At 41.7% G+C, this 17,511-nt stretch overlaps 1 protein-coding gene across 2 annotated transcripts in view; it reads left to right on the forward strand.

The window, feature by feature from the left end:
- The window catches only part of CDIN1 (CDAN1 interacting nuclease 1), a 481,568-nt gene that overhangs the window by 429,865 nt on the left and 34,192 nt on the right, over nt 1-17,511 (forward strand). The window contains exon 12 of one of the 2 annotated variants that reach the window (XM_068253905.1): nt 7,714-7,785. The exons of the other annotated variant lie outside the window; for it this stretch is intronic. Within the exon in view, the coding sequence (XP_068110006.1) occupies nt 7,714-7,750 (37 nt within the window). The 3' untranslated portion in view covers nt 7,751-7,785. Of the gene's footprint in view, nt 1-7,713; nt 7,786-17,511 lie in introns of those variants that run through there. 2 annotated transcript variants of the gene reach the window in all.

Below are 17,511 nucleotides of genomic sequence, written 5' to 3' on the forward strand. Positions count from 1 at the left end.
AACTTTGAATAGCAATTCGGATATTTTTTAAAATCCGAATTGACTATCCGAGCAAACTTGGATTTCCCATCTGAAATCTGGGCGGATAGTTAGTTCAGATATCCGAGCAAAAGGTAAAATCACCTTCAATGGTAAAAATCCCTTTCGAAGACATCTGAGAGAGAGAGAGAGAGAGAAAGCAGAGAGAGAGACAGACAGACAGACCTCCGAACAGGTTTTTTTTTTTTTTTTTTGACATTTTCAGGTCACTTCCGGTGTTCTATCCGGATATATGAATCCGGCCGGATACTGAGGCCGGATATCCGATTCGGATTGGAAAATTTTAACCTCTGATATCCGGATCGGATAGAGGGGTATCCGGATCCAAATTAGATCCAAATCGTGAAAAGTGGTATCTGAGCAGCACTGCTTGTCACTAGGCGGTATAAACCTCTGGGGCTCAAGAGGTTAATGAGCTTTGCTGAGACACTAATTACCACCTGGGAATGTTTGTGGTTTTCTGCAAAACATGCACTATTGGGGGTACCTGAGGACTGAGTTGAGAAACACTGCTTTAAAGGACAACTGAAGTGACTGGTTTATGTAGGTTGCCATATTTATTTTCTCTTCATCAATGTAGATTGCCTGGCTGTCCTGCTGATTCTCTGCCTCTAATACTTTTAGCTATAGACCCTGAACAAGCATGCAGCAGATCAGGTATTTCTGACAGTTTTGTGAAATCTCACAAGATTAGCTGCATGCTTGTTTCTGGTGTGATTTGGACACTGCTGCCACCAAGTAGACCAGCTTCGGGCTGCCAGGCAACTGGTATTGTATAAAAGGAAATAAATATGGCAGCCTCCATATACTTCTCACTTCAGTTGTCCTTTAAGCATTTGCTTTTAGGATTAATTATGACAACAGATATCTTTAGCCTAAATCTGATTATGGTCATTAACCATTTCAGCCCGCTGGGATTTTTCACCTTATGCATCAGAGCAAATTTCACCTCCCATTCATTCGCTAATAACTTTATCACTACTTAACACAATTTATTGATCTATATCTTGTTTTTTCCGCCACTAATTAGGCTTTCTTGGGGTGGTACATTTTGCTAAGAATTATTTTTTTATAAATGCATTTTAACAGGATTAATAAGAAAAAATTGAAAAAATGCATTATTTCTCAGTTTTTGTCCATTATAGCTTTAAAATAATCCATGCTACCATAATTAAAACCTATGTATTTTATTTGCCCGTTTGTCTCGGTTATGACACCATTTAAATTTTGTCCCTATCACAATGTATGGCGCCAATATTTTATTTGGAAATAAAGGTGCATTTTTTCTGTTTTGCGTCCATCACTATTTACCAACTTATAATTTTAAAAATGTTCGTAGTATACCCCCTTCAAATGCATATTTAAAAAGTTCAGACCCTTAGGTAACTATTTGTCTTTTTTTTTTTTTTTTTTTTTTTTTTTAATTGTCATTTTTTTTTTATTTGGGTAATATTTTGGTGTGGGAAATAAACAGTTAATTTTTCTTATATGTGTAAATTGTAATGTAAAAAATATGTAGATGTAGTTTTACTATTTGGCCACAGGATGGCCACCTTGAGTTTTTTTTTTCTCCTTTTGCTTCTCGCTAACCGGAAGCACAAGAGAACGCAGAAAATTTTGCGTGCAGAAAGACTGAAGCCTCATTTTTTCTGCTGGGGACACGGATCGGTGATCGAGAACCATGTTCCCGTTCACTGATCCCAGGGCTACTGGGGGACTCTCGCGGGAGCGCGCCGAAGCACGGCACCGCAGCAGAGCAGCCGCCTGGATGTGAGCATCACGTCCGGGCGGCAGAAATGGTTAAAGAGACTCTGAAGTCTCCTAAAAATCGTCTTTATTATAAAATCCTGTGTAATATGATAGCCCTACCTAAACTGCCGCATCCCTGTCGCTGTAATCTATCTAAATCCCCCCAAACTCCCCGGGGGGCAATCCGGGCTGCGCTTCCGTGAGAGGCAGAGCTATGAGCCGCAGCTCTGCCTCTCAGTGCGTCTGTCAGCCCAGATCGCCGCCTCTCCCTCGCCCCTCTCAGTCTTCCTTCACTGAGAGGGGCGGGGAGAGGCGGAGATCCGCCGATGACAGACGCGTGTAGAGGCAGAGCTGCAGCTCATAGCTCTGCCTCACATGGAAGCGTACAGGGCAGCAAAATCCACGACCAAGAAGGTTGTGGATTTTGCGGGGGGGGGGTGTTAGGGGGGATTTAGATGCGGAGGTTAGTGCTATCATATTACACAGGATTTTATAATAAAAATATGTCTCTTTAATACTGGTGAAGTTTGAACCAACCACCATAGATTCTGTTCAATAAAAATTATACTTTGATATGAGTGCAGGGAATCATGATTTTGCTTGTCTCGAAGTCATAGCTGGCTGCCGACTGAGCTTGCAAAGTGATTTTAATAACTTTAAATTGCAAAACAGTTTGCATATCAATGCAAAATAGTTTTTTGTTTGTTTTTATAATGCAAGCGGAGAAACACTTTAAGGATGATGTTCATCTTGGTAATGGATCCTTTTAATTTTCTTGCCCAAACTTAGTCTTTAATGTTTCATATCTATTGGCAAGTAAAAACTTACCAAAGTGTTTGTTCCCCACCAGAAAATATAGTTTTTATTTGTAATGAAGTTAAGATGTTGTTTTTGAAAGTAGAAAAATGTCTTTTCGATCCTAGAAGGGGCTGATAAATACATAATGTAATTCATATGTGTGCAGTTTAAGTATAAAAAATGCTTATTTATAAGGGAATGAACTGTCAATTTAACAACTTGTAAAGTGCTTTATCTTAGCACGAAAGTGAAATCGATACAAGATTGCCTGAGGAATATTATTGATGACCTTCACCCAACAAGCAGCTTTTATCACCTTGTATTTGAGACCGATCATTTGGTTTCCTTTTTGAATTAATTAGTTTGCTTTGCTTGGCTGTAAATACAAAGCCGGGCTAATAGAAGACACTTGTCTCAGAGAAGCCAACAACATCCGTATTTCCTTTAGGATCAATCAGCCATTAAATAACTCATTGAACTTTCTGTTTTTTCTACTAATTTATTTTTGGAAGGGCAGAGGGATTTGATTTCCCTGTCCCAGCATTCACCCGCCTCGATAAAAAACAAATCTGACTTGGAGCCTGACCTCCTCTGCAATGAAGGGTTAAAAGTTGAATTTATCTGGATATGATCTGCTTTGTTACAATATCCTTCAGGTTAGGGATCGGGAAAGGTCTGATCCTCCGCAACATGTGTTTTCTTTAAGCTCCTTTATGCATATTACTACTTTAGGTCCTTTGGTGTATTCTTCAGGACCTTAAGTAGGTCTTACCTAGGTCAGGGGGAGGCTGTAGTCAGCCTCTCACTGCCGTTGCCATGCTGGGGACCCAATTTAAAACATCCCGCAAAGTTTAGACCTCTTTCAGCTGCTGATTAGATTAGCTTTACATTTGTCAGCTCCACTGATACGAATACTTAACCTTTAAACTCATGAAGTCATGAAACCTGTTTCTGGAAAGGGCATTTTTCAAACGAGTTCATGTTCCTTATTATTCAGGAAAAGAAAGGTAATCCGTTCATAATATTGTTTTGGAGAAACACGCAGTGGAAACGGTGTACCCACTGTTGTAAAATGTAAACTTTTTATGATCATACAGCAGCATACATTCCTCTGTACCTCTGGTATCTGTTTCAGTTTAATCTTGTGAGCACATCATTCTTCAAAATACACACGGTTCAGTTTAAAGAGCAGCCACAGGTAACAACATCTTTCCAAGAAATGCTAATAAAGTCCATTGCCTCTTGGCTGAAATCAGAAGGTCTTCCTAATTTCCCCAAATTTGAGTTTAATACAGTTTTCCTGCATTCGAAGTGTGCAAGATGTTAAGGCGGCACCGATTTCTCCCTCTGCCTGGTTGCTTCATTGTCGTCAAAGTGATATTTCTCAATAATCTCGGCAGGAAGTTGGGAATCAGGATTATACTCTTTATGGCCAACTTAATTGATCCAAAGTCTGAGATCTTTGTATCGAAAGCGTCTTCAGACTTAGCTGAAGATAACTCAATAATTTGTGTTGAAAGTAAAGTCCATCTAAATATTCCATCCAATAACTGCGTAATCAAACTGATGTTGGGTTTTTGGGTGAAGCTAGACTTTTGCAGTTGTAGTCAAGTTTTAAAAATAAGGTCACATGACCTGAAGGAGTTTGTGGAAGGCTCTATTGAATGGGCTGCTATTAAAGGGATACTTAAGTCAAACAAAAAAAATGAGTTTTATTCACCTAGAGCTTCCAATAGCCCGCTGCAGCTGTCCAGTGCCCTCGCCATCTCCCCACGATCCTCCTGGCCCTGCCGGCAGCCACTTGCTGTTTCGGTGACAGGAGCTGACAGGCTGGGGACGCGAGTGATTCTTCGTGTTCCTGGCCACAATAGCGCCATCTATGCTGCTATAGCATTTATCATATACCATATAGCAGCATAGAGGGTGCTAATGTGTCTGGGAACGCGAAGAATCACTCGCGTCCCCAGCCTGTCAGCTCCTGTCACCGAAACAGGAAGTCGCTGCTGGCGGGGCCAGGAGGATCGGAGGGAGACGGCGAGGGCACCGGACAGCTGCAGGGGGCTATTGGAAGCCCTAGGTGAGTAAAACTCATTTTTTTTGTTTGACTTAAGTGTCCCTTTAAAGGGAAAGCACAGACTAAGTTCTTGAAGAAGAGTGCAGCCTACAGCATGGGAATTTTGTGCCTCAGAATGTGCCTGGAGGATGGAGTTCCAAGTAGACACTAAAGTTGTACATTCTGTCATCTTTTGGCTATTAGGCTAGCGCTAGGGAACACTATTGTTTGCTGCTGATATGCCAAATCCACACTTCAGCCAGTCAGTTAGTGCTATCAATAGGAGAGGGAATACTTTTAATTTCTTCTGACATCATGTCTCTCCACTCACCCTTATGATGAAAAACAGGGAAGTACAGCCCAAAGTCCAGCTCACTACGATCACACGTTGGATGATTCAAGCCCAGGGCCATAAGTCTTCAGCTTTTTGTGCTTTGGGCACCATCGAACAGTAGAGGCACTGGAAAAAATACATTGATTTGTTATTTAGTAAAAAGCATTCAGGGATTTGACACATTTCTCAAAGTTCATCCTTGTTTCTTTAGAGAATGACAATCAATGCATAGAGAATGGGGTTTAGAGTAAGCGCTGGTTCACACTAGGTCCGGAAATGTATCTGTGGCTCCGTTTTTCAGCCCTGATTAAAAAACGGAGCCGCAGATAGCAATGTTAAAAATAGCAGCCATCTTCACCCAAGAAAAAAACGGATCCGTCTGCGGGGAACCGTTTTCAAAACCTGAAAGGAAGGTCCAGATCTGCTGCATTTTCACGCAACGGATCTGGACCCTGATACACGCAGGGGTAGTGGCCGACAATGGGAGAACGGATCCCCCTCTACACAGGCAAATTTGGACACAGAAACGGATCCGTTTCTGTGTCACAACCGGGGGGGGGCACCCTGCTGGAGGGTGATAGCAGCCAGGACGAGGTGACAGCGGTTGGCGGGCCCCCTCCCTCACCTGGGTTCCCCGCCACCCCTCCAGCTACTTTGCGCAAAGTAATTAAAAGGTTGCTATGCGGTGAGCGGAGAGCTTACCTTCTTTATTTCCTCCGCTCGCCGCGTCACTTCCTGCAATGCCACCCTCTGAAGTATAGAGACACGGCAAGTGGAGGAAGTGAAGTTAAGCTCCCGCTCGCCGCATAGCAACATTTGAATTACTTTCGCAAAGTAGCTGGAGAGGTAGCAGGGATAGGGGGGACCCAGGTGAAGGAGGGGGTGTCCCCCTCCCCGCCGATCGCTGTCATCCCCTGTACTGGCTGCTATCACCCTCCAGCATGGCGGCCTCCTCCTGGGCATACGTTTCCACAGACTGGAAACCTATGCACCAAAATAGCACAAAAAGTAAAAACTGAGGGGAAAAAAACAAACACAAACCGGATCCGTTTCAAACTGATCTGATCTGTCACGGACCTAGTGTGGACCTAGCCTAAGAACTAAAGCTGCTGTTCATTTTGTCATCCATTGCTTGCAGCTAATATACACTATAACCATCTGTACCAAAACTACACTTAAGGCAGTCAGTTGCTGCCATCACCAGGAGAGGGGTTACTCATCATTTCTTTTGGTTAACCCATATTTCCCCTCACATCCCCATAAGGCCAGTAGCAGTTAGCCTCTTTTTTTCTCAGATAAAGGTTTTACCTTCACTAACTACTCCCCTCATATTTCTTCACAAAGATTAATTATGGAAGAGTTTTCCAAAGAAAGCCAGGGACCTTCATTACATATACAATGATCTGGCCAATCACTAATGATCACTTTTGGGTTCCTGTTCTGTGCCTCGATAAAAGGGAACCCATCCAGAAACAACCGTTGTCCATAAGATTGTTTATGTAATTATGAAACAAATTGATGGTTCCTGGCTTTCAGTTTGCAGACTTTCTTTGAAGAAGTGTTTGATATTGTTGATTAGTCCAGCACCTGTGAATTGCAAGTTATGCGGTCTACTGGATTGTCTGTAATGTTGAACAGGGCACATTACATTCATATGTTTCAGACGTGACTAGGTATTAGGTCATTTTGGATATAGGCAGAGAAGTAAATTGCCTGGCTACTAAGATATCCACTGTCTTCAAAGATTGCTATTTTGGGGCTTCATTCTGTTTATAATCTCACCAGGTGCCAGAAAATAATGATTAGAGTACTTTGCCCCTATGCGAATAAGGTCACCTTAATGAGATGGAATCAGCAAATATCACCCGATGGGCAAAACTAAATTGTCATGATAAATAAGGGCCTTTCATTCAGGGCTGAGGAGTCGGAGAAATTTTAGGTAGTTGGAGTTGGTGGTTTTTATAAACTGAGTAGTCGGAGTCAGATTATTTTTCTACCAACTCCACAGCCCTGGTAAGTATTAGACTAAGGAGTGAGAGTCGAGGAGCTGGACTTGGAGCAATTTTGGATACCTGGAGTCGGTGGTTTCATAAACTGAGGAGTCAGATTATTTTTGTACTGACTCCACAGCCCTGCTTCCATTTTTATGTACTGTAAAATGAAATGCGTCAGAAGAAACTGTCATAAAAATGGTAACATTGCGGCTGAATGGTACACAATACTAGGGAGGTGTTTTTTTATGTTTGTTGGGTCACATCATTTGTGATGCTTATAGCTTTAGGTGCAAATGAAAGACTGTGTAAGATCACAAAGTATTATTCATTGAATAAGTAGTTTAACTAAGCCTAGCCTTTCCATGTCACAGACAGTAGCATAGACTGAGAGCAGAGGATGCCTCTGTTACAGCATTGCATGTTAACAGGTGGCATATAGGGATGAAAGCACACTGCAACACAATAGATACAAGATTATCCAACGACATAGCATTAGATCATGGTTTCAAGGTAACTGGACAACCTGAGGGAGAAGAGCACAATCAACAGTATCAGTTTCTGGATGGATATTTCAAAGGGGACAAGTTTGGGATTTGCTGGGATTTTGCGTTGCAGAATGCCTTTAGTAAAACGACGTCAGCATGCGCCCATGATAGAGGTTATGGGATTAGCCTAATCAAGCATGAGGCACAATGATGGGGGACACAAATCCTCCCTTTGAACAATGTCTCCATTCTTCTTCTTAGAAAGCATCTCGAAAATGTAAACCCATCAGATCTGTGATATTCACGAAACTGACATTATTTAGTCTAACTAAGGTAAGCTCATTTATAATTTTCAAGTCTAGCGATTAGCGTCTAATGTCAGCTAATGCATGTAAAGAGAGGTTATCGCATTTGCTCCCGACCATTATCTCAGCAAAGCACTAAAGGGTTCATCTTCAGGATCAAGCAAAAGTAAATGGGTGTCTTCTTCTGAATAGCATAATTTATTGTTCTTGAAATAGGCCACATTCATTTTTAAGAAAGTATAAACACAGCCTCCTTTTACCATTACGGTCTCCGGAAAGAAGCTGTTTATACCAACTATGGATGCTAATCCATTTCACACCCTCTGTTATCGAAGTCAGATCAATAGCAAACCCAGTTCACTATCCAAAATGTTTCTGATGTCATTGGTGTTACAACATGCTGATTTACTATCTCCCTTCAAGCAAAACGCCACTATCGCTGAGAATAATTTTCACTGCCAAGTCTTAAAGGACAACTGAAGTGAGAGGGATATGGAGGCTGCCATATTTATTGCTTTTTAGGCAATACCAGTTGCCTGGCTTTCCTGCTGACCCTCTGCCTGTAATGCTTTTAGCCATAGACCCTGAACAGGCATGCAGCAGTTCAGGTGTTTCTGACATTATTTTCAGATTTGACAAGATTAGCTGCATGCTTGTTTCTGGTGTGATCCAGACACGAATGCAGCCAAATGGATCAGCAGGGCTGCCAGGCAACTGGTATTACTTAAAAAGAAATAAATATGCCAGCCACCATATACCTCTCACTTCAGTTGTCCTTTAAATTCACCAAGAACTATTATTGCATCATATTAAAGTATTGAGCATAACACATAATAAAAAATTCCTTGTTTTTTAATAGTTATTCTACTTGATTTTCTCTTTGCTTTTTGTGTGGGATATCATAAAGTTCAATTAAAAAAACTCTTTAGGTCCGTACACACACACTCGACTGTCAATGCTCAAAATGAACGAGGAACGATGGGATGGCTGAGAATTTTTTTTTTTAAAAAGTATGTCCTAACTACGGTAAAAGACAGCAATTATCCTTCATGTATAACGATAATCAGTCAGTTTGGCCAATAATTGGTGTCATTCAGTCGTATGGAAAGATGGTAAATGTTTGCTCCATTCAAAGTATTCACATTTACAGATTGCCCAGCAAACTCATGGTGAACCAGAATTCCTAGTATTGTGTAAGAAAATGACCAAAAAGGCCTCTTACTAAAAAAAAAAAAACGTGCAAAACGGTATGTTTTAACCTCCCTGGTGTTCTGATTCCCGCGGCCGCAGGGTTTTTTTTGCATAATTTTTTTTTCTATCATGTAGCTAGCCTAGCGCTAGCTACATGATGCCCCCCTCCCTGCGGCGTCCCTCCCACCCCTCCGATTGTCGCCGGCGAGCTTGCCCATAAGGAAATCCCGTTCTTCCCCATCGCCATGGCGACAATCGCGATGACGTCATCGACGTTGTGACGTCACAGGGCATCCTGATCCACCGCTCAGCGCTGCCTGGCACTGATTGGCCAGGCTGCGCACGGGGTCTCGGGGGGGGGGGCCTGTTACGCGACGGGTAGCGGCACATCGGCGGCGGCGATCGCGGCCAACACGCAGCTAGCAAAGTGCTAGCTGCGTGTTTTAAAAAAAATTATTCAAATCGGCCCACCAGGGCCTGAGCGGTGCCCTCCAGCGTCACTGGACGAGCTGAGCTCGTCCAGAATGTCAGGGAGGTTAAGAAGGCAAATCTGGTTTTCAAGTTACTCATGTGTGGCTTGTTACACTCTTCCAGGTCCTCATTTTAGCACTTCCGCTAATGATCCAATCACCAGACTGTCGATGTGCTGTCGCTTAATTCAAACGTGCTCTGACCTCGTTTTTTAGTTGCTAACCAGTCAGAGATTGCTCATTTTATAATGACTAGCAAGTAATTAAACTGAATAAATTTCACTCACATCTGCTAAAATGCATTGAATCCCGCAAAGAAAAAAATATTTGCTATGTTTGCTTAGTCTTATCAACTGCAGTTAGTGTACAAACATCTATCCATGGAGCTGTAGCCGTGCAGCAATATAAGTAATACACTTTAGAGCAGGGGTCTCAAACTCGCGGCCCGCGGGCCATTTGCGGCCCTCGATACAATATTTTGAGGCCCTCGCCGGCAAAAGCTTCCTTATAGTTCGCTTCAGTGCTCCCAAGTAATCCGCCGCACCCCCGCTGCTAAACGATGGCTGCAGAGCCCCCAATCCGCCGGCATTTCCTGGAAGGGGCAGAGCTTTCAGCTTCAGCTCTGCCCCTCCTGACGTCAATCGCCGCCTCTCCCCGCCCCTCACTGTGAAGGAAGAGTGAGAGGGGCGGGCAGAGGCGGCCATGCGCCGCGATTGTGAAATTCCTTATGCGGCCCAGCCTCATCCTGACTTTGCCTCCAGCGGCCCCCAGGTAAATTGAGTTTGAGACCCCTGCTTTAGAGCAAAGGGAAACACAGTCTATTAACCTTTTTAACAATGTTTTAATCAAATAATTATGTGTCCATAAAAGTTGTTAATGTGTGGCTACTTTGTTGGAACATAGAGAAAATTTGATTGTAGATACATTTTAGGAACCTATTCACACAGGCCGTTAAAAGGTCTGCTGATTAAAAACAAAAAAATTGATCCAGATGTCTTTGTTCATACTTAGGGCTGTTTCACAGTTGCAGCGCAAAGTGCAATCGCACAGTGATTGAGCCGCAATAAATTTCAAGATTTTGTAATGATTCGTGATTCCCATTCAAGAAAATGAGAATCATTGTGATCCCTGACAAAATGGTGCATGCAGCATGTTTGCAATTGCAAACGCTGTAGTGAGAATGATGCCATCGGGATACATTAGTGACAGCGATGGAGCTGACGATCAGCGAAGTGCCCCAGTGTGAACCAGCCCTACAGTTGTCTGGGAGTCATGTGCCACATGGTAACGCATGCAGGCCACAACTACCATTCCCTCAGGGCCCTTTTACACTTAATCAGTTATAACTGAAAGAAAACAGATTTTCAAAGTAAAGCCAATGGTTTCCTATTGCCTCTTTTACACTTAGCCAGTTTTAACTGAAATATTCCTCCCAATGCACTGCTATGGAAAAATGCGTACCAACGCACACTAACGCACACCAACTGATTAAGTGTAAATGGGGCCTCAGTGTATAGACACTGCTTCTTGTCCCAAGTAACTGCCATGGTCACAGCTGCTCACACTGTGAATGGACCAATCTATCTCACAGTTCATAGACACTAAAGAGTTTTGTATTGGTACAGGTGAAATATAATGGATTTTAGACAGTTTGCTGTATCAAGACAAGAATAACAAACAATAAATGTGTGCAGATATTAAAGAATGAGTGTTCCAGATAAGATTTTGCTGTAATCTATAGACGTTTTAAAGCTTTATGTGATTTTTAATGTGCTTTGCTTTTACAATGTGTTTTCATAAAAAAAACCTCTTAGCTAATTTACAAAAGCTGCTAAATCTTTGCAGAAAAGTACATTGTGTAGGTATGTAGGCATCCCATTATGCTGTTCAGTTCATTATGCAAACTTTTGCCTTTACTTGAATTTCATCTTACAATAGCTTTATTGTCGTGAACGTTTAGCCTTCCTTGTTTCACAGTTTTGTTTTAAACTGCTGGTTATTTTCCCTCACCCATGCCAAACACACGCACGCACGCACACACACACACACGTTGCAGGATGACATTAAAGGTTAAAACAAAAACTTGCAAGTACCTTTATACAAATTTAAAGCTTATTTCGCACCAGAATCCAGCATCATAGGTGCGGTGGATGGCATCACACTGCAATGTTAAAAATTGCGTTTGGAGATCACCGTGGTAATTTTACTTCTGGCTGCAGGCCAAACAATAAGAGAGGCTCTATAGCGCTCACTTCCTGTGGCCAAAGTAAGAATTGCATGGAAGTGTATTTAAAAAATACACTTTCGCGCATGCGCACCGCAACCCAAAAAATGTTAAAATATCTGCATCGTCATTGACTTACACGGTTTACGGTCATCACGGATATGAAACGGTAAGGTGATGTTGCTTTTGTGTCAGATGCGGTGCTTCTGGTGCATCGCACAACGGCAGGTATGAAATGTCCATTAGACTTTCATTGCTTTTGCATTACCCTGCGGTAAAAAGGGGTAACATAACGCAATGAAAACGCCCTAGTGTGAAAGAGGCCTAAATAATAGCAGTCGTGTGGTTGCCACTGCTCTGTAGTCCCCTAAACCTTGGAAGGGTCCCTAAGACACTTCTGGTGAACACATAGCTAAACCCGACCCTCTCCGTTACCTCCAACGGGGGTAGCTTTGGAATGATGTCTTGGTCAGGCCCTCCTGCCAAATCCGGTTTTGGAGTGTTGATAAGTAGCAGCCTAGCCACACCTCTCCCCCCAGAAGCTGTCACTTCTCCCCTAGTCCCTTTTAGAAAGATTTCAAGTGGAACCAGCAATCTTGTGACTTCTGTTGTTTACATCTGAATACAGGTATGTACAGGTCTTTCTTATACTTTTAATTTTGTCTTGCAGGGCTAAAGCCTTATACACACATACTAGATGATTCTTGACCATGGTGGATGGTCAGGGCTGTCTCTGCTGAGAATCCAGCAGTTGCACAATGGCCCCAATCCTCCACCTAAAAAAATACATTTAATAAATATGGTTCAAACATAGCTTACTGGCGTGTATCTTTTTTAAAACAATAGTTGGCAGTCTATGGGTTAAAATTGTACAATATATGTTTTCTTTAAATAAAAGTCTGTATTTATTGAAAGGTATGACAAGGGCGTGTGATTTTAATAATATGAACCGTGCTTGCATGAGGAGGCAGACGGCTCAGGGTTGTTAAGTCTATATTCATGTGTTACTAAATCTTCCCCCATTTTTATCGGTATGAAGATATGTACACATGCCAGTTCTGTATCACATATGCCCTGTTTAAGCCCTTATCTGTTATCTTCGTGCTTCTGTATAAATACCCATTCAGACACCACTCGTCCCTTGCTTGTTCTCCTGCCCTTTTTTGGTCTTTTTGCACACATAGCTGAGATTTCATGATTATTTCATTTACACCGCTCTCTAGATTTGTGCAATAGATACAATTGTTTTTTAAACATTTGAATATTAGCTTAGCGCCGAAACTAGATGCTGCCATAGCAGTAATGTTATACTGCACGGGGCACGTAAGGGTAAAGGGAATTACTCCTATTTACTGGGAAATAGTATTTAATGCCGCAGGGGATTCGAGCTGCATTCGGCTCACCCTGTGCTCAGCTCACCGACAGTTTACACATACTTACACCTGTGCAGGACCAGTTGGTATTTTCCAATAAATCTGATTGCAAAACAGCTGAGGAAAATATCATTTATTGGCCTTTTCTTTAAGTTTGCAGCGGAATTCACTTTCAATCAGCAGACTATTCAATCATTTTCAACAGATTGTTCGTGGATCAAGGGTGAATATTGGATCATGTGTATTGGCTTCCACTGCCCATGTCCCTCTTACACTTTATACAGTGATGTTCAGACCAGTTTCACCAGGTTGTGCTCACTTGTATTATAAGAGAAAAACACTTCCCACAATTCCGCTGACACTGCACAATTCCTGAAAGTTAGGCAAAGGCAACCAGACCAGGTAAAAAGAAAAACAAAAATTGGTGTCATAGAGGAAACTATTTGAGAGAAAAAAAAGTGTAGGTTTATATACAGGGCTGTGGAGTTGGAGTCGAAGGAGTCTGAGTCGGAGCAATTTTGGGTACCTGAAGTCGGAGTAGGAGTCAGTGATTTCATAACCTGAGGAGTCGAATGATTTGTGTACAAAATCCACAGCCCGGGTAAGTATTAGACTAAGGAGTCGAGGAGTCTGAGCCATTTTGGGTAGTCGGAGTCGGTGGTTTCATAAACTGAGGAGTCAGACTCAGGATTTTTGTACAGACTCCATAGCCCTGTGTGTGTGTGTGTGTGTGTGTGTATGTATGTGTGTATGTATGTGTATATATATATATATATATATATATATATATATATTTATATATATATATATATATATTATTTTTTTATGGATGTTACAACCCCCTTTAAGCACTTTCCCAGTTTCTAGTGGGACCCAGCCCTGAATCTGTTCATAGAGTATTGGTGATCAAAATGTACTGATACTCTAATGAACAGTTCACCCAGTGCCCAAATTAAGCAGCAGTGGTGTGATATCCTGTGCCAGAAGATGGCATTTTGTTGTGCTTTGAGTTTGGACGTTTAGTTACATACATTGTCATTTATCTTAGCTATTGTAAACATTTAAACGGATCATTCTTGCTCACTTTAGCTTGTTCTGTATGAAAAGCAATATGGATATAGTATAAAGCCATTCATATTGTGGAGTGAAGCACAATGGGTAATCACAGGCGGACCGTATCCTAGTAAAAGCATTCAGAGAAAGCTGCCTGGCCACCTTGACATCCCCACCGGCTTGGACTTTAACATTAAGAACAGGGAAAAAATGATCTCTTTAGTTTGATGTTTGAGCTAGTGCACATGATGATTACCAAGTAAATAACCTTTAATCCCATCACATTCTTGTCAGGAGGCGTGAGTGATTGATCTCTGCTCTGAAGGCCATAGGGAACACAGCAGAACCATGCAAAAGGTTGATTCCTGGAGGAATAAGCTCTAGAAATGTAAGACAGACCAATTACTTGCTGCGCTCTCACATACACTCACACTGCAGAGACGGCCTCAGGACACTCTGTGACTCCTCTTGATGGGGACAAATTTACAGTAATATAGTAGACCAAAGATGGAGGCTTTTATGTACAATGCTGGGACCGGTTAAGCTGTTATACCAGAAAGCTCTATGTCCAAGCAGTACAATAGCAATTAGATCTGCCATCCTAAGAACTGTTTTCTGTGTGAAATACAGTGATGTGAAAAACTGTTTGCCCCCTTCCTGATTTCTTATTCTTTTGCATATTTGTCACACTTAAATGTTTCTGCTCATCAAAAACCGTTAACTATTAGTCAAAGATAACATAATTGAACACAAAATGCAGTTTTAAATGATGGTTTTTATTATTTAGTGAGAAAAAAAACTTAAAACCTACATGGCCCTGTGTGAAAAAGAAATTGCCCCCTGAACCTAATAACTGGTTGGGCCACCCTTAGCAGCAATAACTGCAATCAAGCGTTTGCGATAACTTGCAACGAGTCTTTTACAGCGCTCTGGAGGAATTTTGGCCCACTCATCTTTGCAGAATTGTTGTAATTCAGCTTTATTTGAGGGTTTTCTAGCATGAACTGCCTTTTAAGGTCATGCCACCACATCTTAATAGGATTCAGGTCAGGACTTTGACTAGGCCACTCCAAAGTCTTCATTTTGTTTTTCTTCAGCCATTCAGAGGGGGATTTGCTGGTGTGTTTTGGGTCATTGTCCTGCTGCAGCACCCAAGTTCGCTTCAGCTTGAGTTGACGAACAGATGGCCGGACATTCTCCTTCAGGATTTTTTGGTAGACAGTAGAATTCATGGTTCCATCTATCACAGCAAGCCTTCCAGGTCCTGAAGCAGCAAAACAACCCCAGACCATCACACTACCACCATCATATTTTACTGTTGGTATGATGTTCTTTTGCTGAAATGCTGTGTTACTTCTACGACAGATGTAATGGGACACGCACCTTCCAAAAAGTTCAACTTTTGTCTCGTTGGTCCACAAGGTATTTTCCCAAAAGTCTTGGCAATCATTGAGATGTTTTTTAGCAAAATTGAGATGAGCCTTAATGTTCTTTTTGCTTAAAAGTGGTTTGCGCCTTGGATATCTGCCATGCAGGCCGTTTTTGCCCAGTCTCTTTCTTATGGTGGAGTCGTGAACACTGACCTTAATTGAGGCAAGTGAGGCCTGCAGTTCTTTAGATGTTGTCCTAGGGTCTTTTGTGGCCTCTCGGATGAGTTTTCTCTGCGCTCTTGGGGTAATTTTGGTTGGCCGGCCACTCCTGGGAAGGTTCATCACTGTTCCATGTTTTTACCATTTGTGGATAATGGCTCTCACTGTGGTTCACTGGAGTCCCAAAGCTTTAGAAATGGCTTTATAACCTTTACCAGACTGATAGATCTTAATTACTTTTGTTCTCATTTGTTCCTGAATTTCTTTGGATCTTGGCATGATGTCTAGATTTGAGGTGCTTTTGGTCTACTTCTCTGTGTCAGATAGCTCCTATTTAAAGAGTAACTGTCAGGCTGCAAAAGCTAATTTAAACCTCTATTCTCCTGTGTTAAACAGTTTAGAAGGAAGCCAAAAAGACAATACTGAAGTTAAAAATCTCTCTTAGTTTTGATGTGTGCTTATCAGCAAAGCTGTTAGACCCAAGCTCTTAAGAAGCCGAGAGCCGCATACCATACAGCAAAGCATTCTGGGGCCCTCCCCTCGGCTGCTATTGATAAGTTACAGGGCTCGTGTTACAAAAGCAGCAGCTCACAACATTGAAAAAACTCCGGGCAGAGTACACTGCAGGAGTCCGCTATTGTTCCTAGCCACATGGCTAATTAATATTCACTGCACAGTACTGTTATTCAGTAAGAGCTTTTCTGTGAGTGGAATCATCAGGAAGCAGGCAGGACATGACGACACATTTGGCTTCATAGGAGACAGACAAACATGGAACCTGCCATGAGCTGTCAGGAGCATCATTCTCTGCAAATACTATATAAAGATTCTGTGAAATCCAAACGTGGACAGTAAAATGCATATGTAATGTACGTACAGCCAATGTTTAGCTACTGATATATGTGTTTATTTTCTCTGAGACTCTATACCTAACAGCTCCTCTTTAAGTGATTTCTTGATTGAAATTGGTGTGGCAGTAATCAGGCCTGGGGCAATCACTTTTTCACACAGGGCCATGTAGATTTGGAGTTCTTTTTCATCATTTAAAACTGCATTTTGTGTAAAATTATGTTATCTTTGACTAATAGTTAACGGTTTTTTATGAGCAGAAACATTTAAGTGTGACAAACATGCAAAAGAATAAGAAATCAGGAAGGGGGCAAATCGTTTTTCACATCACTGTAAATATTATACACACACAGTTTGGGCAATCTTGTTAATCAAGATTTTCCTGTATAAATCGTTGGTTGTTACGATAAAAATTGTCAGTTAAATATATGATATAGGAGACACACACAGTGATATTTGAGAAGTGAAATTAAGTTTATTAGATTTACAGAAAGTGTGCAATAATTGTTTAAATAAAATTAGGCAGGTGCATAAATTTGTCTTTTTTTGGATTCCAAAACCTTAAGAACTATTTATTGGCTTGGTAAGCTCAATGACCACTGACTTACATGCACACGTGAATCCAATTATGAGAAAGCATATTTAAAGGGGTCAATTGTAAGTTTCCTTCCTCTTTTAATTTTCTCTGAAGAGTAGCAACACGGGGGTCTCAAAATTACTCTCGAATGACCTGAAGACAAAGATTGTTCACCATCATGGTTTAGAGGAAGGATAGAGAAAGCTGTCTCAGAGATTTCAGCTGTCTGTTTCCACAGTTAGAAACCTATTGAGGAAATGGAAAACCACAGGCACAGTTTAAGTTAAGGCTCAAAGTGGCAGACCAAGAAAAATCTTAGATAAACAGAAGCGATGAATGGTGAGAACAGTCAGTCAACCCACAGACCAGCACCAAAGACCTACAACATAATCTTGCTGCAGATGGAGTCACTGTGCATCGTTCAACCA

Source organism: Hyperolius riggenbachi, chromosome 9 (assembly GCF_040937935.1).
Source record: "Hyperolius riggenbachi isolate aHypRig1 chromosome 9, aHypRig1.pri, whole genome shotgun sequence".
Lineage (NCBI taxonomy): Eukaryota > Metazoa > Chordata > Amphibia > Anura > Hyperoliidae > Hyperolius > Hyperolius riggenbachi.